General features: G+C 40.3%; 1 protein-coding gene across 2 annotated transcripts in view; it reads left to right on the top strand.

The window, feature by feature from the left end:
• The window catches only part of LOC126348162 (dihydroxyacetone phosphate acyltransferase), a 113,417-nt gene that overhangs the window by 80,648 nt on the left and 14,414 nt on the right, over nucleotides 1-18,355 (top strand). The window contains exons 11-13 of one of the 2 annotated variants that reach the window (XM_050002332.1): nucleotides 1,713-1,877; nucleotides 2,361-2,530; nucleotides 2,619-2,677. In XM_050002332.1, coding sequence (XP_049858289.1) covers nucleotides 1,713-1,877; nucleotides 2,361-2,530; nucleotides 2,619-2,677 — 394 coding nt within the window. Of the gene's footprint in view, nucleotides 1-1,712; nucleotides 1,878-2,360; nucleotides 2,531-2,615; nucleotides 2,678-18,355 lie in introns of both variants that reach the window. The other variant, XM_050002331.1, reaches the window with a different exon arrangement.

The following is an 18,355-nucleotide window of genomic DNA, read 5'->3' as shown; positions in this document are numbered from 1 at the left end:
TGTGTCTTTTCAGCAAATTGTAACTCATTAGTGAGAGCCCAAGAATATATCTTTCATGTTCCTAAAGCCGTTGAAAAACAGAGATTGCACCTAACAGTAAAAGAGGGAGTCTGTCAATAATTATTAGCACCACAGACATATTAAAATTAAAAAACCATATGAAACCCTTCCTATGTAGTCAGTCCTTAACTACTGTTTTTTGTGGTCATTGTTGAATATATACAGGCTGTCCCAGGAATAATTGTCAGTGTTCAGGGATATGGCAGGAGATAGTTTTCACACTTTTCTTGCACACTGACAGTGAATCAGAATTATATTCTGATACCACATACTTGATACTGTACATATTAATAATTTTCATTGGATTTTGGCCTGTTTTTGATTCATATAGAGTTATTTGAAACATTAACAGACTTTCAGTGGTTGGTCACTGTTCTCTCAGTAATGCAAAATGCACAGTTGCTTCTTCTAACGATCTCATATCTGTATATGCTCATTGTAAAGACAATTTAAAGGACCATATACTGTTACTGTAAAAAGTAGGTCATGCATATTCTATATTAACTTAGCTTGTAAACAAAGTTGCCATAGACTAGTGTTCTACATGATATTCAGTATTACATGTATCTGTTAAGACTTTAGAGTGATATAGCCTCCTGTGTAGATAATTTCAACAGATTTTTCTTTGTTACACTAGATCGCGTGTTACTCAACAGTGAAACTTCTCAAAAGAAAGAGTACCAAAAATTGGGTTTAAATGTTGGAAAGAAAAATAGTAGTACAAGTGCTGAGTCATCACCAGGCACTGAGTCATCACCAGGCACACAAAAAAAAGTACTGGAAACTTTCCTAGGTTTTGGACCAGTCCTTTAATAAACTAGCGTGCTCAAACATATGTGCACCTACGTTGTGCTGGCAGCTGAACTGGGGCTGGGGTTGTCATGTGTGTGGGTAGAGGAAGTGGGAGGAGGGGTGGGAACAGGTGGCTGATGATCTGGAAGGAGGCAGCAGGTGTGCGTGTTAGAAATGCAGCACACTGGCACCAAAGCTGGTGGAGTTTGTGTGGCACAAGCTGCTGATGACTTGTTGGATAGGATTCTGAGGAGGTAACAGGACAGAGGAAGAGGAGACTTGGGTAGAGGGTGCAGTTACTTAGCAAAGATTAAAGTCAGCAGGTCCACAGGAATGAAGGATGTTTTGCAAAGATAACTATCATCTATGTAGGTTAGAAAAACTGTTGCTGAAGGCAGACCTAGCTGGCATGGGTGGTGATGCAGCTGTTGAACTCAAGCATGTTGTGCTGATCAACACATTGCACCACTGGATGGTCAACTCTAACCCCCCCCCCCCCCCCCCCCCCCCCAATCCACTCATCCATAGCATCATCATTGTGCACTGTATGAACTCCTTGGCTCTTGTGCCACATTCCTATCTGTTGCACCTGTTCTCTCTCCGTCACATGTTTCTATCTCAGGTACCTGCTGTCCCCCACTGAGCCACCAGCTACCCTTCCCTCTGTGCTCTGTGTGTGAGTGTGTGTGTGTGGGGGGGGGGGGGGGGGCGGGTTCACTTGTGGGGACCAGGGAGGAGGGGTGGCACCCTGTCGATGACTCAATACTTCTGCTATTCGGTAAGTTGTCTCCCTTACTATTAAATTATTGACATTCAGTCAGGACTTTCCTTACCATTTGATTTAAATGCCTGTTTTTCAGGAATTTGAAGAAGCATTGAAACAACTAGATCTTCTGAATATTATTGAGACATCAGCATTAGGAAACTTGGCACTGGGTAATCATCGTAAACTGAGAGAGATCTTCTGCAATTTACTGCAACCTTTCCTTGAAGGGTATTTTGTATTTTTTCATGTTGTGCGAAAGGTTAGTTCACTGAGTGTTTTTAATCTTTCATTATTTCTATCTATTTTGAAAAAAGAAAAGTATTTTTCTAGTTCTGTCTCTAAATATATGATGTATTTAGACTTTTGAATATATGTGTTTTAGAATTTATTCATAGTGTGACTATGCTGCAAATATTTGCCTGTTAATGATAATTAGTGAATATTTTGATAAGTAAACTTTTCAGTTGTGAGGCTTTGTGTTTTTACTAGAAGTAGTAGTGGTGTTAAATTCCCATGAGATAAAATTGTCAGACAATTACAGTCAGTAAAAATTTCAGCCTAAAAGCTAAAGAAATGTTCCTCTAAAATATAAGGAAGGCAATTCAATGTTTGTGATATTTGATCAGATGGATACTTAGGTGTGTGATATGTACTTTCAGTTTTTAGTAAATTTTTATCTATGGTTGTGCTTTACCATACAGTGTCACTGTCTGTGATTAATAGATGTACTCCTGTTTTCAAGCATGCTGCAGTTCCCTGCACAGAGAAAGTGCTGTTACAACAAGCTCAGAAGGAACTGGAGGAACTTCTACTCAGAGGAGAAATTAGCCATCCTTATTCTCTCTCATTAGATATGCTGGCTTCAGCACTGAAATCACTGGTATTACTTCAGGCAGTGACAAAACTAAAGAGGTTTGTGTGATCCAAACCTACGCAACATTTACCTTGTTTACACGTGTAAAACCACTAACCTACGTTTCTTTTTCATTTGTTTTAGCAGCGAAGAAATAAAGTATCAGAAGAATGAAAGTACATTGTCAAGTATTATACATGAGTTAGGTAAGCACTTTCAATAGTCAATCTATTGTGTAAAAAGACCTATCGAACATTTAAATTAATAAGGTAAATGCTAGAATCACAATTGGTAGATTCTGCAACAATTAGTCTCAAAAAATTGTTTAAAAATTGTCACTTTATAATGTAGTAGGAAAAACATGGTCATTAATTTAAGATGAAATTGATTTGTGCTAAATACAGCTCCTCATTATTGCTACCACCACCTAAATGATTTTGTTGTGCTGGGACATGGCTGTAATTCTACAAGTCGCAGTGTGTACCTGTCATCTACCTATCCCTCATTGTTGTTCTTAGTCATCTGCTTGCATAGTTTTATGTTATCAGTTGCACATCAATGGTAAATGAATATCATAATCATAAGACTAATAATATAAACAACACAATAGTCCACGATGTTGCACTCAGTTATGTGAAACATGCTTATTGATTTTGTTCAAAAATTCAACTTCAGTTGCTAGCTTCCAATTACTGAAGGGCAGTGGAATCTCCATCTTCATCTGATCATTCAGATTAAGTTTTATATTGTTTTCTTAAATGCTGAGTGATGTCTGTGAAACAAATATGGCCTATGTCCTACCATATCCTACCCTAATCTGATTGTGCTCAGTCTCTACTAGCTGTGCTCAGTCTCTAATAGCTACATCACTATGGCACCTTCAGTCTTATCTTACTTTTTCTCCAGTTACTGAAGTACATACTTCAATAATATTTAGCACCTGCAGCAACACCAATATAAAGTAATAAAGAAAAGTAATATAGGAAATTATAGGTATTAGCACTTCTGTACAAAAATTATTAACACTTATTGTCACTCAAAATATATTTTTCTTCAAAAGTTTCTACTATTCTTGCAAATTGAAAATGGGTACGGACTTAATTTTTTTTTAAAAATCTTGATTTTCTCCTTTGATGCCAGTGCCCATCTTTTACTCCCCTCCCCCTCTTTCTCTATGGCTCACAACTCATTTATGGGTACTTATGAGGTGAGCTTGGGGCCCCAAGTCAATGCAGCATTTCTTTTCTGACTATTTCCCTTTGGTTTAACCTCCAGGGGATGCCCTTTTTCATGTTAACTCAGTCATTCTTTTGATTTCCACTTTGTTACGCAGTTGTACTGTTTCTGTTAAATCCTACACTCCTTTTGGTTTATCCACTTTATCTTCAAAAATTTTCAACGGTAATGACTGCAGGGTAGGTCATAAAGTTCCCAACATCATAGCCAGTCCATTTTGGAGGGGGGACGGGGGGGGGGGGGGGGGGCTAGACAAAGTAGACACTGAAGCATTTGTGGGTCACTTTACTTGATAAAGTTGAGATTATGGTTTACAGTTGTGATGGAAAACTCTGTGTGCCACCTGCCATGAAATGTTTAAAGTGTGTGAAATATGGCCATCTTGTCTAGGTGTAGACATGAATCCACCTGTGGATATTACCAACAACCATTGCACACAGGTATTCCTGTGTACAAGTGCATTACTGCACCAGTTGCAGAGAGGATCACTCCGATTTCTCGTACAAAAAAAGCAGTTAACAGGCGTTGCCTGGTGAAACGTTTTTGTGATACCTCATGTAAGGAGGAGAAATGCGTACCATCACGTTTCCGGCGTTCGATAAAGGTCGGATTGTAGCCTATCGTGATTGCAGTTTATCGTATCGCGACATTGCTGCTCGCGTTGGTCGAGATCCAATGACTGTTAGTGAAATATGGAATCAGTGGGTTCAGGAGGGTAATACGGAAAGCTGCACTGGATCCCAACAGCCTCGTATCACTAGCAGTCGAGATGACAGGCATCTTATCTGCATCGATATAACAGATCGTACAGCCATGTCTTGATCCCTGAGTAAACAGGTGGGGACGTTTGCAAGGCAACAACCATCTGCACGACCAGTTAGATGACGTTTGCAACAGCATGGACTATCAGTTCGGAGACCATGGCTGCGGTTGCCCTTGAAGCTGAATCACAGACAGGAGCGCCTGCTATGATGTACTCAACGACGAACCTGGGTGCACGAATGGCGAAACGTCATTTTTTCGAATGAATCCAGGTTCTGTTTATAGCATCATGATGGTTGCATTAGTGTTCGGCGACATCGCAGTGAACGCACATTGGAAGCGTGTATTCGTCATCACCATACTGGTGTATCACCAGGCGTGGTGGTATGGAGTGTCATTGGTTACATGTCTCGGTCACCTCTTGTTCGCATTGACGGCACTTTCAACAGTGGACGTTACATTTCAGATGTGTTAAAACCCATGGCTCTACCCTCCATTCGATCCCTGCAAAACCTTACATTTCAGCAGGATAATGCACGAACGCATGTTGCAGGTCCTGTACGGGCCTTTCTGGATACATAAAATGTTTGACTGCTGCCCTGGCCAGCACATTCTCCAGACCTCTCACCAATTGAAAAAGTCTGGTCAGTGGTGGCCGAGCAACTGGCTCATCACAGTATGCAAGTCACTACTCTTGATGAACTGTGGTATCGTGTTGAAGCTGCATGGGCAGCTGTACCTGTACACACCATCCAAGCTCTGTTTGACTCAATGCCCAGGCATATCAAGGCTGTTATTATTGCTGGAGGTGGTTGTTCTGGGTACTGATTTCTCAGGATCTATGCACCCAAATTACGTGAAAATGTAATCGCATGTCAGTTCTACTATAATATATTTGTCCAATGAATACCTGTTTATCATCTGCATTTCTTCTTAGTGTAGCAATTTTAAAGGCCAGTAGTGTACTTATGTGGTTGGCTCAAGAATTGAAGACCGGACAGGTTATGCATTTATGTACAACAGGAGCAGTGACACTCCTAGTCTAGTGCATGCACTATTTTACAGTGGAATTGGTGGCCAGCATGCATGCTCTTCATTACATCCACACCCAATCACAAATTTTTCCTAATCAGCATGACTCCATGAGCAGCTTATAGGCCTTCACTATTTCTGACGTCTATTGATAACACACATATAAAATCTCCTCCTAGAACCTCATGGCAGTGAGAAGAAGGTAGTATTCCACTGTTCCCCAGTCATGTTGGGGTACTGGAAAATGAAATCGTGGATCTTTTCCCCCGAAGAGGCTACTGGGAATGATGCTCTTGGAAATAAAGATACTGGAGTCTGACAGGCAGGCGACATTACATCACTGATCCTTAGCAGCATGGAAAAGAGGCTGGAGTGTTACAGCCCCAGCCAGTAGGTTACCGACTGTAAAAGAATCTAAGACTGTGAGGCAGTTATTTCTTCGACTGTCTCATAATGAATCCACAGTCCTATTGCTCACATCAATTATCACATGGATGCTTCCTATCACAAACTGCCCCGCCGATAGTTGGTTTGGCACACTCTGATGGTCACCCAAATCTGTGATGAATCAAGTTATAAATTTTATCAATCACAGTGAATTTTATACTTTATCTGCAACAGTGCCAGTTAAGCGATAAAGTCAAAAAGTAAGAAATATGTATAACATTGCTTATTATGAAAGGATATTGTCACTGAAAATACAAACATGAACAGCTTGGTAATATCATTTTTCATTGAAAAATTATTAGTAAAATAAGTCAGACATGATGAAAACGTTGCTAAACTTTTAGCTTTTGAACACACACACACACACACACACACACACACACACACACACACACACACACACACACACACACACACACGGCTACTGGCTACAGCCACTCAGGCCCAACTGCAGGCTGCACCTGTCTGAGTAGGGCAACAGTGTTCAGGCAGTGAGAGTAAGGTGTCGGCATGGGGTGGGAAACAGGAGGGACAGCAGGGTAGGTGTGTGGAAGATGAAGTGCTGCAGTGTGAGTGAGCAGGGATGTGGTGGGGACAGGGTAGAGCAGCTAGGTACAGAGTCAGCTCACTGTGCTGGGAGAGTGGGGAAGGGAGAGGGCTGGGTTAGAGAGAGAGAGAGAGAGAGAGAGAGAGAGAGAGAGAGAGAGAAGACAAGGGGAAACACCTAGTAGTAGGTGTGCTAATGGAATAGAAGGCTTGTGTTGGGCTGAAGTGGGAGCAGGAAAGGCGAAAGGTGATTGGACAGTGACTAGCAAAGACTGAGACCACGGGGATTATGAGAACGAAGGATACATTGTAGAGAGAGTTCGCATCTGTGCAATTCAGAAAAGTTGGTGTTGGTAGGAAGGATTCAGATGGTGCAGGCTGTGAAGCAGTCACTTTAGGAAGCACATCTTGTCGGGCAGCATGTTCATCATCTGGGTGATCCAGCTGTCACTTGGCCAGTTTGGTGGTGGCCATTCATATGGACAGACAGCTTGTTAGTTGTCATGTTGACTTAGAAAGTAGCACAATGGTTGCAGCATAGTTTGTGGATTACTTGATTGCTTTCACAGGTAGCATTGCCGTTGATGGGATAGGAGATGCCTGTGACGGGGCTACAGTAGATAGTAGTAGGAGGATGTGTGTGATAGGTGTCCATCTACGTCTACATGTACAACTACATGGATACTCCGCAAATCATGTTTAAGTGCCTGGAAGAGGATTCATCAAACCATCTTCTCAATATTTCTCTTTATTCTAATCTTGTACAGTGTACAGAGAAAATGAACAACTGGATATTTTGGTGCGAGCTCTGATTTCCCTTATTTTATTACGGTTATCATTTCTCTACGGTGATCTAGGTTGGCATCAACAAAATATTCTCGCATTCAGAGGAGAAAGTTGATGACCGCAATTTCTTGAGAAGAGTCCGGTGCAACAAAAAAGCCTTTGTTTTAATAATATTTTGCATCTAGGTCAGTTTTTAGGGATATGAGCCCTGAACCAAGGGACTGGGAGCAGGGACAAAGTAGGGATGGACAAAGATATTGTGTAGGTTTGGTGGGTGGCGGAATACCACTGTGGGAGAGGTAGGGAGGATAGTGGATAAGATATTCATTATTTCAGGGCATGATGAGAGTTAGTAGAATGGAAAATGTAATTCAATTGTTCCTGCCCCAGGTTGCGTAAGATTTCACTGAGGCCTTTGCAGACTGAAATTATCCTGCCCCTTGTCTCTCCAGTCACTTACCATTTCCCACATGCCCACTGTCTGGTCACAAAGGAGCACTCCTCTCATGACTCAGTACCACCCAGTGCAGGAGCAATTGAATCACATTCTGTGCCAGGGTTTCAATTACCTCTCTTCGTGCCCTGAAATGAGTAATATCCTACCCACTACCCTCACCACCCCTCTCACAGTAGTATTCTGCCACACACCAAACCAGTACAATATCCCTGTCCATCCATACTCCTCCCCTGCTCCCAACTCCTTCTCTCATTACTAATACCTCTGCAACAGACCTAGATGTACGACCTATCCTGTACATTCGTGCACTACCACTTACTCCAGTCCTGTCACAGGCATCTCCCATCCCATCAAAGGCAGAGCTTCCTGTGAAAGTGGCTGTGTTATCTACAAACTAAGTTGCAACCACTATGTTGCTTTCTATGTGGGCATGATAACTAACAAGCTGTCTGTCCATATGAATAGCCTCTGCCAGATTTCCCAAGAGAATTCTGGACCATCCAGTTGCTGAATGTACTGCACAACACAATTTGCTTCATTTTAATGACTGCTCCACAGCATGTGCTATCAGTATCCTTCCTACTAACACCAGCTTTCCTGAATTTGCAAGTGGGAATTCTCCCCGCAACATATCCTTCATTCTCATAACCTCCTCGACTTTAGGCTTTGCTGGTTTCTGCCCTCTACCACCTTCCATCCTCTCACTCCAGTCCTATGTGCACCTTCTATTCCACCAGTGTACCTATAGTACTCTGATGAAAATTACTTTGTAATTTAGATTTCAGCGAGTCCAGTGCTAAGGGCCAGCCATTATCCAATCCTTTCTGAAATTCATTGTGCTTGTGTGCTGCCTATTTTGTAGGTATGTTCAGCATCTCTTGAAGCTTGGCTGGCTGTATGCTGGCAATACTGTTGCCCACCACTGCAATCTGTAAGTCACAAACTAATTTCCATCAGAGTATAGTCTTTTCCCCTTCTCTACATCTCTCTCCCCCTTTCCACCCTCCCCCCAGCACAGCCTTCCAGCTCTGCACCTATCAGCCCTATCGTATCTCCACCACATGCCTGCTTGCCCCCACTGCAACACCACATCATCCTCCAACCCTACCCTGTATCTTCCCCTCTTCTCGTCTGTTGCCACCTCCTTACTTCCACCTCCCACCCCGAATTGCTGCTCATGTCAGACCCAGACTCAAGCAGCCATGTGTGCGTGCATGTGTGCGTGCGTGCGCTCCTCCTCCTCCTCCTCCTCCTCCTCCTCCTCCTCCTCCTCCTCGTCCTCCTACTGCTACTCCTAGCAGAAGAGTTCAAGGGGAAGAAAGAGGGTTGAAGCAAAAGGACTGGAGAGGTTCAGTGAAAGGGGTATGGTTCAGAAAAGTCACACAGAAACCAGGTCAGGTGAGACTTACCAGACAGGATGAGAAGGAAAGAAAGAATCAGTCTTTCCTTCTCATCCCATGTGGTAAGTCTCCCATGACCCAGGGTTCTGGGTGACTTTTCTGAACTGTACCTCTTTCCGTAAATCTCTGCAGTCCTTTTCCTTCACCCATCTTGCTTCCCTTTCAACTCTTCTGCCACTGGCTCCAAAAGCTTGTAGAAGTTTAAGTCTTTTGTGTGTGTGTTCCCCTGCTGCCCCTGGTGAGTAAATTTTTTATCTATCCATTTACTTTGTGTTACCAATAATTGATTATTTTTGTTGAAAACTCTTGAAAGCCATACAATGACAATTGATGATATAAAAGGACTGAAAATATGAAATATTTTGAAGAATTCTAGACATTGTTTTGTGTGTGTAGTTTGAGCAGGACAGGAGAAAAGGATCTCTGTTGAGTGGACCAGTCATTTAAAAAAAGGCACAGATTCTGTATGAAAAATTATGTGAAAATGGAAAGTTCACAGTGAGTGAAAAAAATGACACAGCATTCAAAATGTAATTATTTTGGGTGAGAAGCTGTGTGCTGATGAAACAGCTACCAGTGAATTTATTCTGAAATTTGAAAGCTTAGTCAAAAAGCTTCACCTGATGCCTGATCAGGCAAATCAAATTGATCAGTCTCTTAAACTACAAAATGCTCTGTACAGGAATTCTTGCAATGCAGAGTCAGTCTAAAACAGGTACAAAACTTGCCAAAGATAGAATTACTATTGTTGTCTGTAGTACAGCTAACGGTAGACAGAAGATGGCCAATGTTTGCGGGAATCCAATCTCTTTAACAAATGGTTTCATGACCAATTAGTCGCTGCCATTCAAAATACCTAAGAGGGGGGGGGGGGGGGGGGGGGAATCTCTAAACGTGCCATATTGATACTCGACAATGTGACATCTCATCCATCTGAAGAAGAACTTCAAAAGGTGAAATAAAAGCTGTATTTCTTCCGCCCGACATAACATGTCTAATCCAGCCCATGGACCAGGAGCTCATTGAGTGGCTGAAGCGATATTGTCGAAAATACTCTGATCAGTTTTGGAGAGGACACAAGAAGGCAACACCTTGCTTCAACTTATGAAACAAATAACTGTAAAAAATGTTATTTATACAATTGCCAAAGTTTGGGATGAAATGTCTGCATAAATGCTTGAAAATTCTTGATACAAACTGTGGCCAGAAATGAATGAGACTAAAGATGAAACCTCAAAACAAACAGGTGGCGGGAATCAAGATGAAACAGACCACGCAACAAGTGATGAAAGTGAAGATACAGACACTTCAGCAGTTTTGAGGCATTTGTAAACCTTACAAACGTACACTGAGCCCGGTGACATGAGTAAGTGGATCAGTGTGGCTAACATCGACTGCACAATAGAAGAAGAATTAACTGATGATCAAATTGTTAATGTTGTAAGGGAAGGAACTGATAGAATGAGAAACGTGATGATGAGCAACAAAGACAATGTACCTGCAGCTCAAGTAGCACACGTACAGGATGTACATAAAGTCAAGGAACACTTTCAAGTATTTGTTACACAAGAACTAAACACTGTACAGATGTCAATGCATATTGCATTTTGAAGAGAAACTCTGAAAGATTCTTTTACAAACATTCGATATGCTAACCACGAGTGACTGAGCAGACGTCAATGCAGTAATTGAATTCTTGCCATACCTGTCCCATTATAGCATCTTTGACTGTGCAGTCGCTTCCCATATTCTCCCCCAGAGCTCTGCTACATCACATGGTATAGGTGGTACATACATCAGATCTTTAATGTGTCACATAGAAAAAAGTCATCTGGTGATCAAGGAGGCCATTTCATGAAACAGCAGTCCCCTTCTGAAGCACGACTGATCCATCGATGCAGCAGCTCCGTGTTCAGGTACCCACGAACTTCACGATGAAAATTGGGTGGAGCCTATCCCGCTGAAAGATGAATGGAGAGTCATTGGAGCCATTTTGAGTTCACATGATGCACCAATTTCTTTGGACTCCTTATGAATGTCTCTCGTACGTGCTCCACATTCACTTCACTAACACTGAGAAGTCTGCTTCCCTTTGCTGGGCACAAGCAACCCATTGTAATGAATTTGTTGTGTCATGGTAAATGGCTTTCCTTGTTGTTGGCTTCTTACCATACTTGGTTCTAAACATCCGTTGAACAGATGAAGTTCGACAAAAACAAGTATTCTACAACACACAGAAAGCTCACTCCGCACCTGAACTCGCCACGTTTGCGACTAGCACTGACTATCGGCAAATTACCAAACTACGCTGTGGTAGTATACATGGGGAAAAAAAACTTTCAGGATTTCTCTTCAAAATGACATATGTATGACGTCTGTACAATGTTTGGTTCTTGTGCAATAAATAATTGAAAGTGTTCCCAGACTTTATGTACACCATGTAAATGGAGAAAATGCATTTCATATAGCCGTTTAATACATAGAACAAAGTTTTGTGTCTACCCAGAAAGACATTTTGTGGATAGATAATGGCAGTACATAATGGCAAAATCAAAGTGGTTAGCTGCTGGGCAAAATCTCTATACAGATTTTCTCACCCTCCTTAAGAACAAAACATTTTTTTACTGTGTGATCTCATGTTTTAAACAGTTAATTGCAAATCAGTTATGTGGCACTGCAATACTGCAATACAGCTGACCTACACATACATATACACCTACATAGATACTCTGTAATAAACCACGTGGTGCATGGCAGAGGGTACCCCCATACCAGTACTAGTCATTTCCTTTCCTGTTCCACTCACAAAAAAGAGCGAGGGAAAAATGACTGTCTATATGACTCCGTATGAGCCCTAATTACTCGTATCTTATCTTTGTGGTCTGTATGCACAATATCTGTTGGAGGCGGCAGCAGAATCATTCTACAGTCAGCTTCAAATGTCAGTTCCCTAAATTTTCTCAATAGGGTTTCTGGAAAATAATGTTGCCTTCCCTACAGGGATTCCCATTTTAGTTCCCGAAGCAACTCCATAACACTTGTGTGTTGTTCGAATCTACCAGAAACAAATCTAGCAGCCTGCCTCGGAATTGCTTTGATGTCTTCCTTTAATCTGACCTGGTATGGATTCCGATCACTTGAGCAGTTGTCAAGAATAAGTTGCAGTAGCATAAACTGAAGTCTATTATCCATCTTCCCTACCACAATCCTCAGATGTCTGTTCCATTTCATATCACTTTGCAATGTTATGCCCAGATATTTAAATGACATGACAGGGTCAAGCAGGACACTACTAATGTTGTATCGGAACATTATGGCTTTGTTTTTCCTACTCACCCCCATTAACTTACATTTTTCTACATTTAGAGCATTACTCCAACTAGAAATTTTGTCTAAGTCATCTCGTATCCTCCTAAAGTCACTCAACTTCAACACCTTACTATAAACCACAGCATCATCAGCAAAAAATCGCAAATTGCTACCCACTCTGCCCGCCATATCATTTACGTGTATAGAGAATGACAACAGTCCTGGGTTCTATAACTTAAAAAGTCTGCAAACCAGTCACATATCTGTGACACATATTCTATATGCTCGAACCTTCTTTAACAGCATGCAATGGGACACCGTGTCAAATGCCTTCCGGAAGCCTAGAAATATGGAATTTGTTTGTCTGCCTTTCATCCATAGTTCACAGTATATCTTGTGAGAGAAGAGAAAACCGAGTTTTGTATGAGCAAAACTTTCTAAAACTATGCTCATTTGTGGACATTAAGCATCTTGATCTCAAGAAAATTTATTAGATTTGAACTGAGAATATGTTCAGGAATTCTGCTGGGCAAGAGATTCACAATAAATGCGAGCTAAGTTAGGGGCCAATGCTGTAGAGTACTTTCTGTAAAATCAAATTGGGATTCTATCCGGACATGGTGACTTATTTGTTTTCAATTGTTTCAGGTGTTTCTCTATGCCAGGGGTGCTTATTGCTATGTCTTCCACATGAGAGTCTGTGTGATTGTTGAACAAATATATGTTTGTGTGATTCTTTTGTGTGAATGATTTTTTTGAATGGGAAATTTAAAACTTTGGCTTTTGTTTTGCCTTCTTCAACTGCCACTTCAGATTAGTCAACAATTGACAGGATGGAAGCCTTAGAAACACTTAGGGATTTTACATAGAAGCAGAATTTCCTCTGCTTCTTTGCCAGATCTTTTGATAAGGCATGGTGGTGGCAGTGGTTCTATGCTTCACACATAGATCTTTCTATAGACACACAGGTCTCAGTTGATCTTTGCTTGTTGTCATTTGCTCTTTCTCTTTTGAACTGAGAATGCAATAATCTCCCTTCCACAGCATTTTCTGAATCTTGTTATTAAACCACGGTAGTCTTTCCTGTCCTTAATCCACTTTACTAGGCACATACTTCTCAGGACTATGATTTACAATCTGCTTAAACTTTGACCTAATTTCTCTTTGTCTACCTTACTGAAACTAAGTGATGTCAATTCACTGTCTATGTGAGATGCTAGTAACTGCTTATCTGCTCTTTCCATCAGAAACATTCTCATACTGTTCTTAATTGGTTTATTAAGTTTCATAACCATAGCTGCTATAATGACATCATTAGTGCTAACCCCATTTCTATAATTACGTTGTTAATAAGGTCTGGCCTATTTGTGGCTATAAGGTCACACAGGTTTGTTTGATCCATGGGAGAGTGTGACAGAGATACTGAATGAACTGAACTGGAAGACTGTCCTGAGAAAGTCTATTAATGAAGTTCCAAGACCCAGCTTTAAATTATGTCTCTAGGAATATACTACAACTCCCTACATATCACTCACATAGGGATCATGAGGATAATATTCGAATAGTCACTTCATATGCAAATGGAATGGGAATAAACCCTAATAACTGATAGAATAGGACATACCTCTGCCATGCACTTCACAGTAGTTTGCAGAGTTTAGATGTAGATGAAGAGCTATGAAACATTGTGCACTATTTCTATAAAGGCTGTCAATATTACATTCCAGAAGTAACAGCTGTGGTGTATTCTTCATGCGGTTGAGATTATTGCCCAGTGACTTGGAATGGTGATGAACACAAGTGATAAAGAAATTTGAAGGGACACCAACATCTTATAATTTACAGAGTTGTCAATGAAACTAAGTCTTAGACCAAAAAAAGTAGTACCATTTGAGGCAGTGAAAACAAGTAAAGTTGCTTTCATATACAGCAAAAATTGTTGTAGGTTGATTTGGAATTTAGAATTTGAAAAACCTGGAAATTTCAGGCAAATCTTCAGTGGAACAAAGTCACCATCCTGGTGTTACATAGTAATTTCAACTGAATTCAAATAAATACTGCACCGTTATTTATCACTGTGTGTGCCCTATTGGTATACATGAGGAATCCTGTTTTCTTATGCATATGATGTAAATATGCATGACACGAGGATTCTCTCCTCTCAACAGTTGGTGCCCTTCTTCATGAGCTGTTACTTGAAAATGGCACAACAGCCAAAAATAAGATCATAAATAAATTAATTTAATAATACCCCATTTGGCACATGTCTTACTAAGGAGGATTGTGGATGCAAGGAAACGGAACATAATTAAATTACAAAGAGTTTTTTATAAAGTAAACGGATATTTCAGAATAAAATGGAAATAGAACTCAGATTACACTAAATCTTTAACCAAGTGTCCTTTTATTACAAGACTTCTGCATGCTTGTGGAAATTTTGGACCTGTGTATGTTTTGACAACTAATGAAATTCAAGGTTTCCTGCTAATCTTGTACCACTCAGTCTGCCGTGTTGAGCCTCTTCTGGCTTTTCAGGTAATTCAGATAGAAACCATTGTAACCAAATTAATTACTTGTGTCCTTCGCAAGTTGAAATTATTACTACACCAGTCGAAGTGGCTGCAAAATGAGCATCACTGAAAATTCACAAATATTTCAGGTACTAGAATACGCATTTCTCTGGATTCAAATAACCAGTAGTTCATTTTTCCACAGCTCAAGCAGATTTATTCACAATGGAAGATACATAAGACATCCAGTTGCCTTACTTTAGTGGACAGAAGGTGAAACTGTTTTATTTTGATCGTTCTTTTGATGCTCAATGATAGTTGAGGTCACACAGGATTTATCTATTAAGAAATCACTCCAATATTTCTTTCATGTCTCAACTTATCATGACAACTCCATCTTCATAACACTTTATTACCTATTGTTATTGTCAAACTCAAGTTGTAAAGTACTCTGATAAAGAGTAGTTTCATCCTTGTCACTGCCAACAATCAAATATGGCTATATCAACTATATTTTAATTGTGTTTAGGTCTGGAACACTGTTTTGCACAGTTGCCTTATTTATGACTTAATTAGAACATTTGTTCCAACAGTGCAGTACTTTCTTGAGCCCATAAAGATTCAATTTTAAGAGACACAGTCAATCTGTATTGTCTGCAGGACATCCTAGTTGTTCCAGATGTACTCTTGCTTCACATATTCGATTCAAGAAAACTGTCTTCACATAAAATTATTTTGCCATCATCGTATGGTGAGCAGTTGCAGTTAACAAAGACTGGATGTTACCATAACTTGCAGCAGGACTACATGATATTTGTAATCAATTCTTGCTTCCAAAATATGACCTTTTGCAACCAATCATGTTTTAAAACAAGAGTTTTGATTGACTGCTTATGTGTTTATGCAGTATTTTAGCATTCTTAGAACACTCATCGGATATGCACGTATCCTCTTTAGCAATTGAGTTACTTCTCCAATAGCAGGCATCCATTTTCCTTTTCAGTGGCTCCAATACTTAAGAAACAATTTGGCCCTTTTTGTATTGCTCTTGGGTGTTCACCTGCGAGCAGCCATTGATGAAAACAAGAGTCATTCAACCTTAGGCAAACAGCAGAAAGAGCTGCCATTTGGGAAGAACAGAACAATCCTGAAATAGTCATTTTGCCTGTGTAAAACTGGAATTGTACTGTACTATTTCCACCATCAGAGTAAAATTAAAAAATCTTAAAGATCTTACTCAGTAATACAGAGTACAGGAAAATAAAAGAATCGACCAACAGGGTAAAAAGGAAGACCATTGAGTTTTTGTGCCAGCTCTTGCTGAAGGAAACCGAGGCTCTATGGCTTACCTAAAGTATATAAAGAAAATGTTCCTTGATGGCCTATTGTAAGCAACATAGGCACACCTGCATACCAGCTGGCCAAATACCTCATGGCAGTATGAAGTCCCTTCATCGGTAAGTGTCAGTGCTTCATCAGAAACCCACTACATTTCATTCAAAGACTGCATCCTTTCTCTTCAGTGGCAATTATTATTAACAAACATACGGCATCGCCAAGGGGTACCCTCTCTCACCCATACTGATTAACTTATTTATAGAGGACTTCGATGAGAAAGATATGGAAAAAGCTCCGTTGAAGACGACATGCTTCTTCAGATATGTTGATGACATATTTCTTGTGGGGCCACATGGGCATGAAAGGCTTTAGTGGCTCCCCCAATACATGAACTCTGCACTCCACCAATAATTAACCAAGGAGTGTGGTCAAACTCCCCTTTCTGAATCTCCTGGTTGAGCACAAAGCAGACAGCATTGTGGTATGTACAGGAAAGCCACCCATGCTGATTTTTACCTACATGCTTTCAGCTGCTCTCATCCCTCACACTATGAGGGCAATGGACTCAAGCCCCCTGCAATATCTAACAGAAAAAGTCAACCAATGGATCTCAACAACAAAACAGATAAACAGATACAGTGAGAGACAAATCCAACTTATTCATGCAGATATTAACAGGCTCAGCAAACAGAATACAATGGTGGCAGACCAGCAGTGTAAGGTGAATCTTCAACAGTGCCAGTGACTTGTGCTGGCAAAATGGCAGAAAAATCAGCAAACAAGTGTCGACCAAAGGCCCTGAGATGAAAACCTTTTTGTTCAGGGGTATAGGATGGAGGAATTAGTAAGTCTGTTGCATTACCTATGAGCAATTAATAGACTATCTAGTATTAAAATTCTATGCCTCTGGTTGGTTAATGACATTGTTTTGAGAGTCAATTAAATTTTATTTAATGCATCACATACTTCAAATTTAATAAGAAAATTCTATGAAATTTTTAGAAACCATCTTGATGATACGTACCTTCATGCATCTCCAGACTACTCCGTCCAAACCACTCTGTGCTCACTGGTCCATTGATATCTGCATTGATTGATCTGTAGAGTGATTTACTCATTATCTGAATGATGTTATAAGTGTTTTTCCCATTACATAGCTGTCACAAAATTAAACCTTGCAACACTCTTTATTGATCGCAAGTATTGTTGATTTGGAATGGAATACTTTGTAACACTGGTGTGTCAGTAACATTTATTTGTGTCAGAGCCCACACTTTTTCGCTATAAATTAATATACTCTATTGCCCAGTAACCTACTTATTTCGATTTATTACAAGGAAAGTTTTCTTTGTACATTCATTTGAGATCTGTAATTGACTTTCCCTATTATATGTGTCAGATGTTACAAATGTTCTTTCCCTTGTTTTCCACACATTGCAATAGTACAGTGTTTTACAGTAAGTAAATTCAAACTCTAACAATGTAAACTCCATATCGGTATATCAACAATATTAGGAAAAGGACAGAGTGCTACTCGCCGTAAAGATTACTCATTGCAATGCAGACAGGCCTAATGAAGAGACTGTTACAAATTATAGCTTTCAGCCGAAGCCTTTTTCCCCCAAAGAAAACACAGCTCGTGCACACATGACTGCTACCATGGGCAGCTCCATCTACAACTCAAAGGGCAATCTTTTCAGTGAGTAGCACTCTTATCATTTTCCCAGTATTGTTAAATTCAGACTCTGATTTTCTCATGGTATTTGTTCCAACAATCTTCAAAATTATCACATCTTTCTGATTATGGACAAAATTTGACCAATTCCTATTTTTTTCAGAGAACTTTTTCTCTTTAGTTTCACTAAACCCTCATTTAGGTTTATAAAAAAACTTCTGCAGCCTAGCCACATGTGTGCTAATGTCATTTTGTCATACCACCGAGCCGTGATATTACTGCACTTGACCACCCGTGGCTGTGATTGGAAACAAGTGCATTGGTGACTAAGGAAAGCATGTCACACAGTGAATGATTTCAAGATAGTTGTTCATATACTAACAATT

This window comes from Schistocerca gregaria, chromosome 1, assembly GCF_023897955.1.
Source record: "Schistocerca gregaria isolate iqSchGreg1 chromosome 1, iqSchGreg1.2, whole genome shotgun sequence".
NCBI classification, from domain to species: domain Eukaryota; kingdom Metazoa; phylum Arthropoda; class Insecta; order Orthoptera; family Acrididae; genus Schistocerca; species Schistocerca gregaria.
This window is presented reverse-complemented; position numbering and strand designations above follow the sequence as displayed.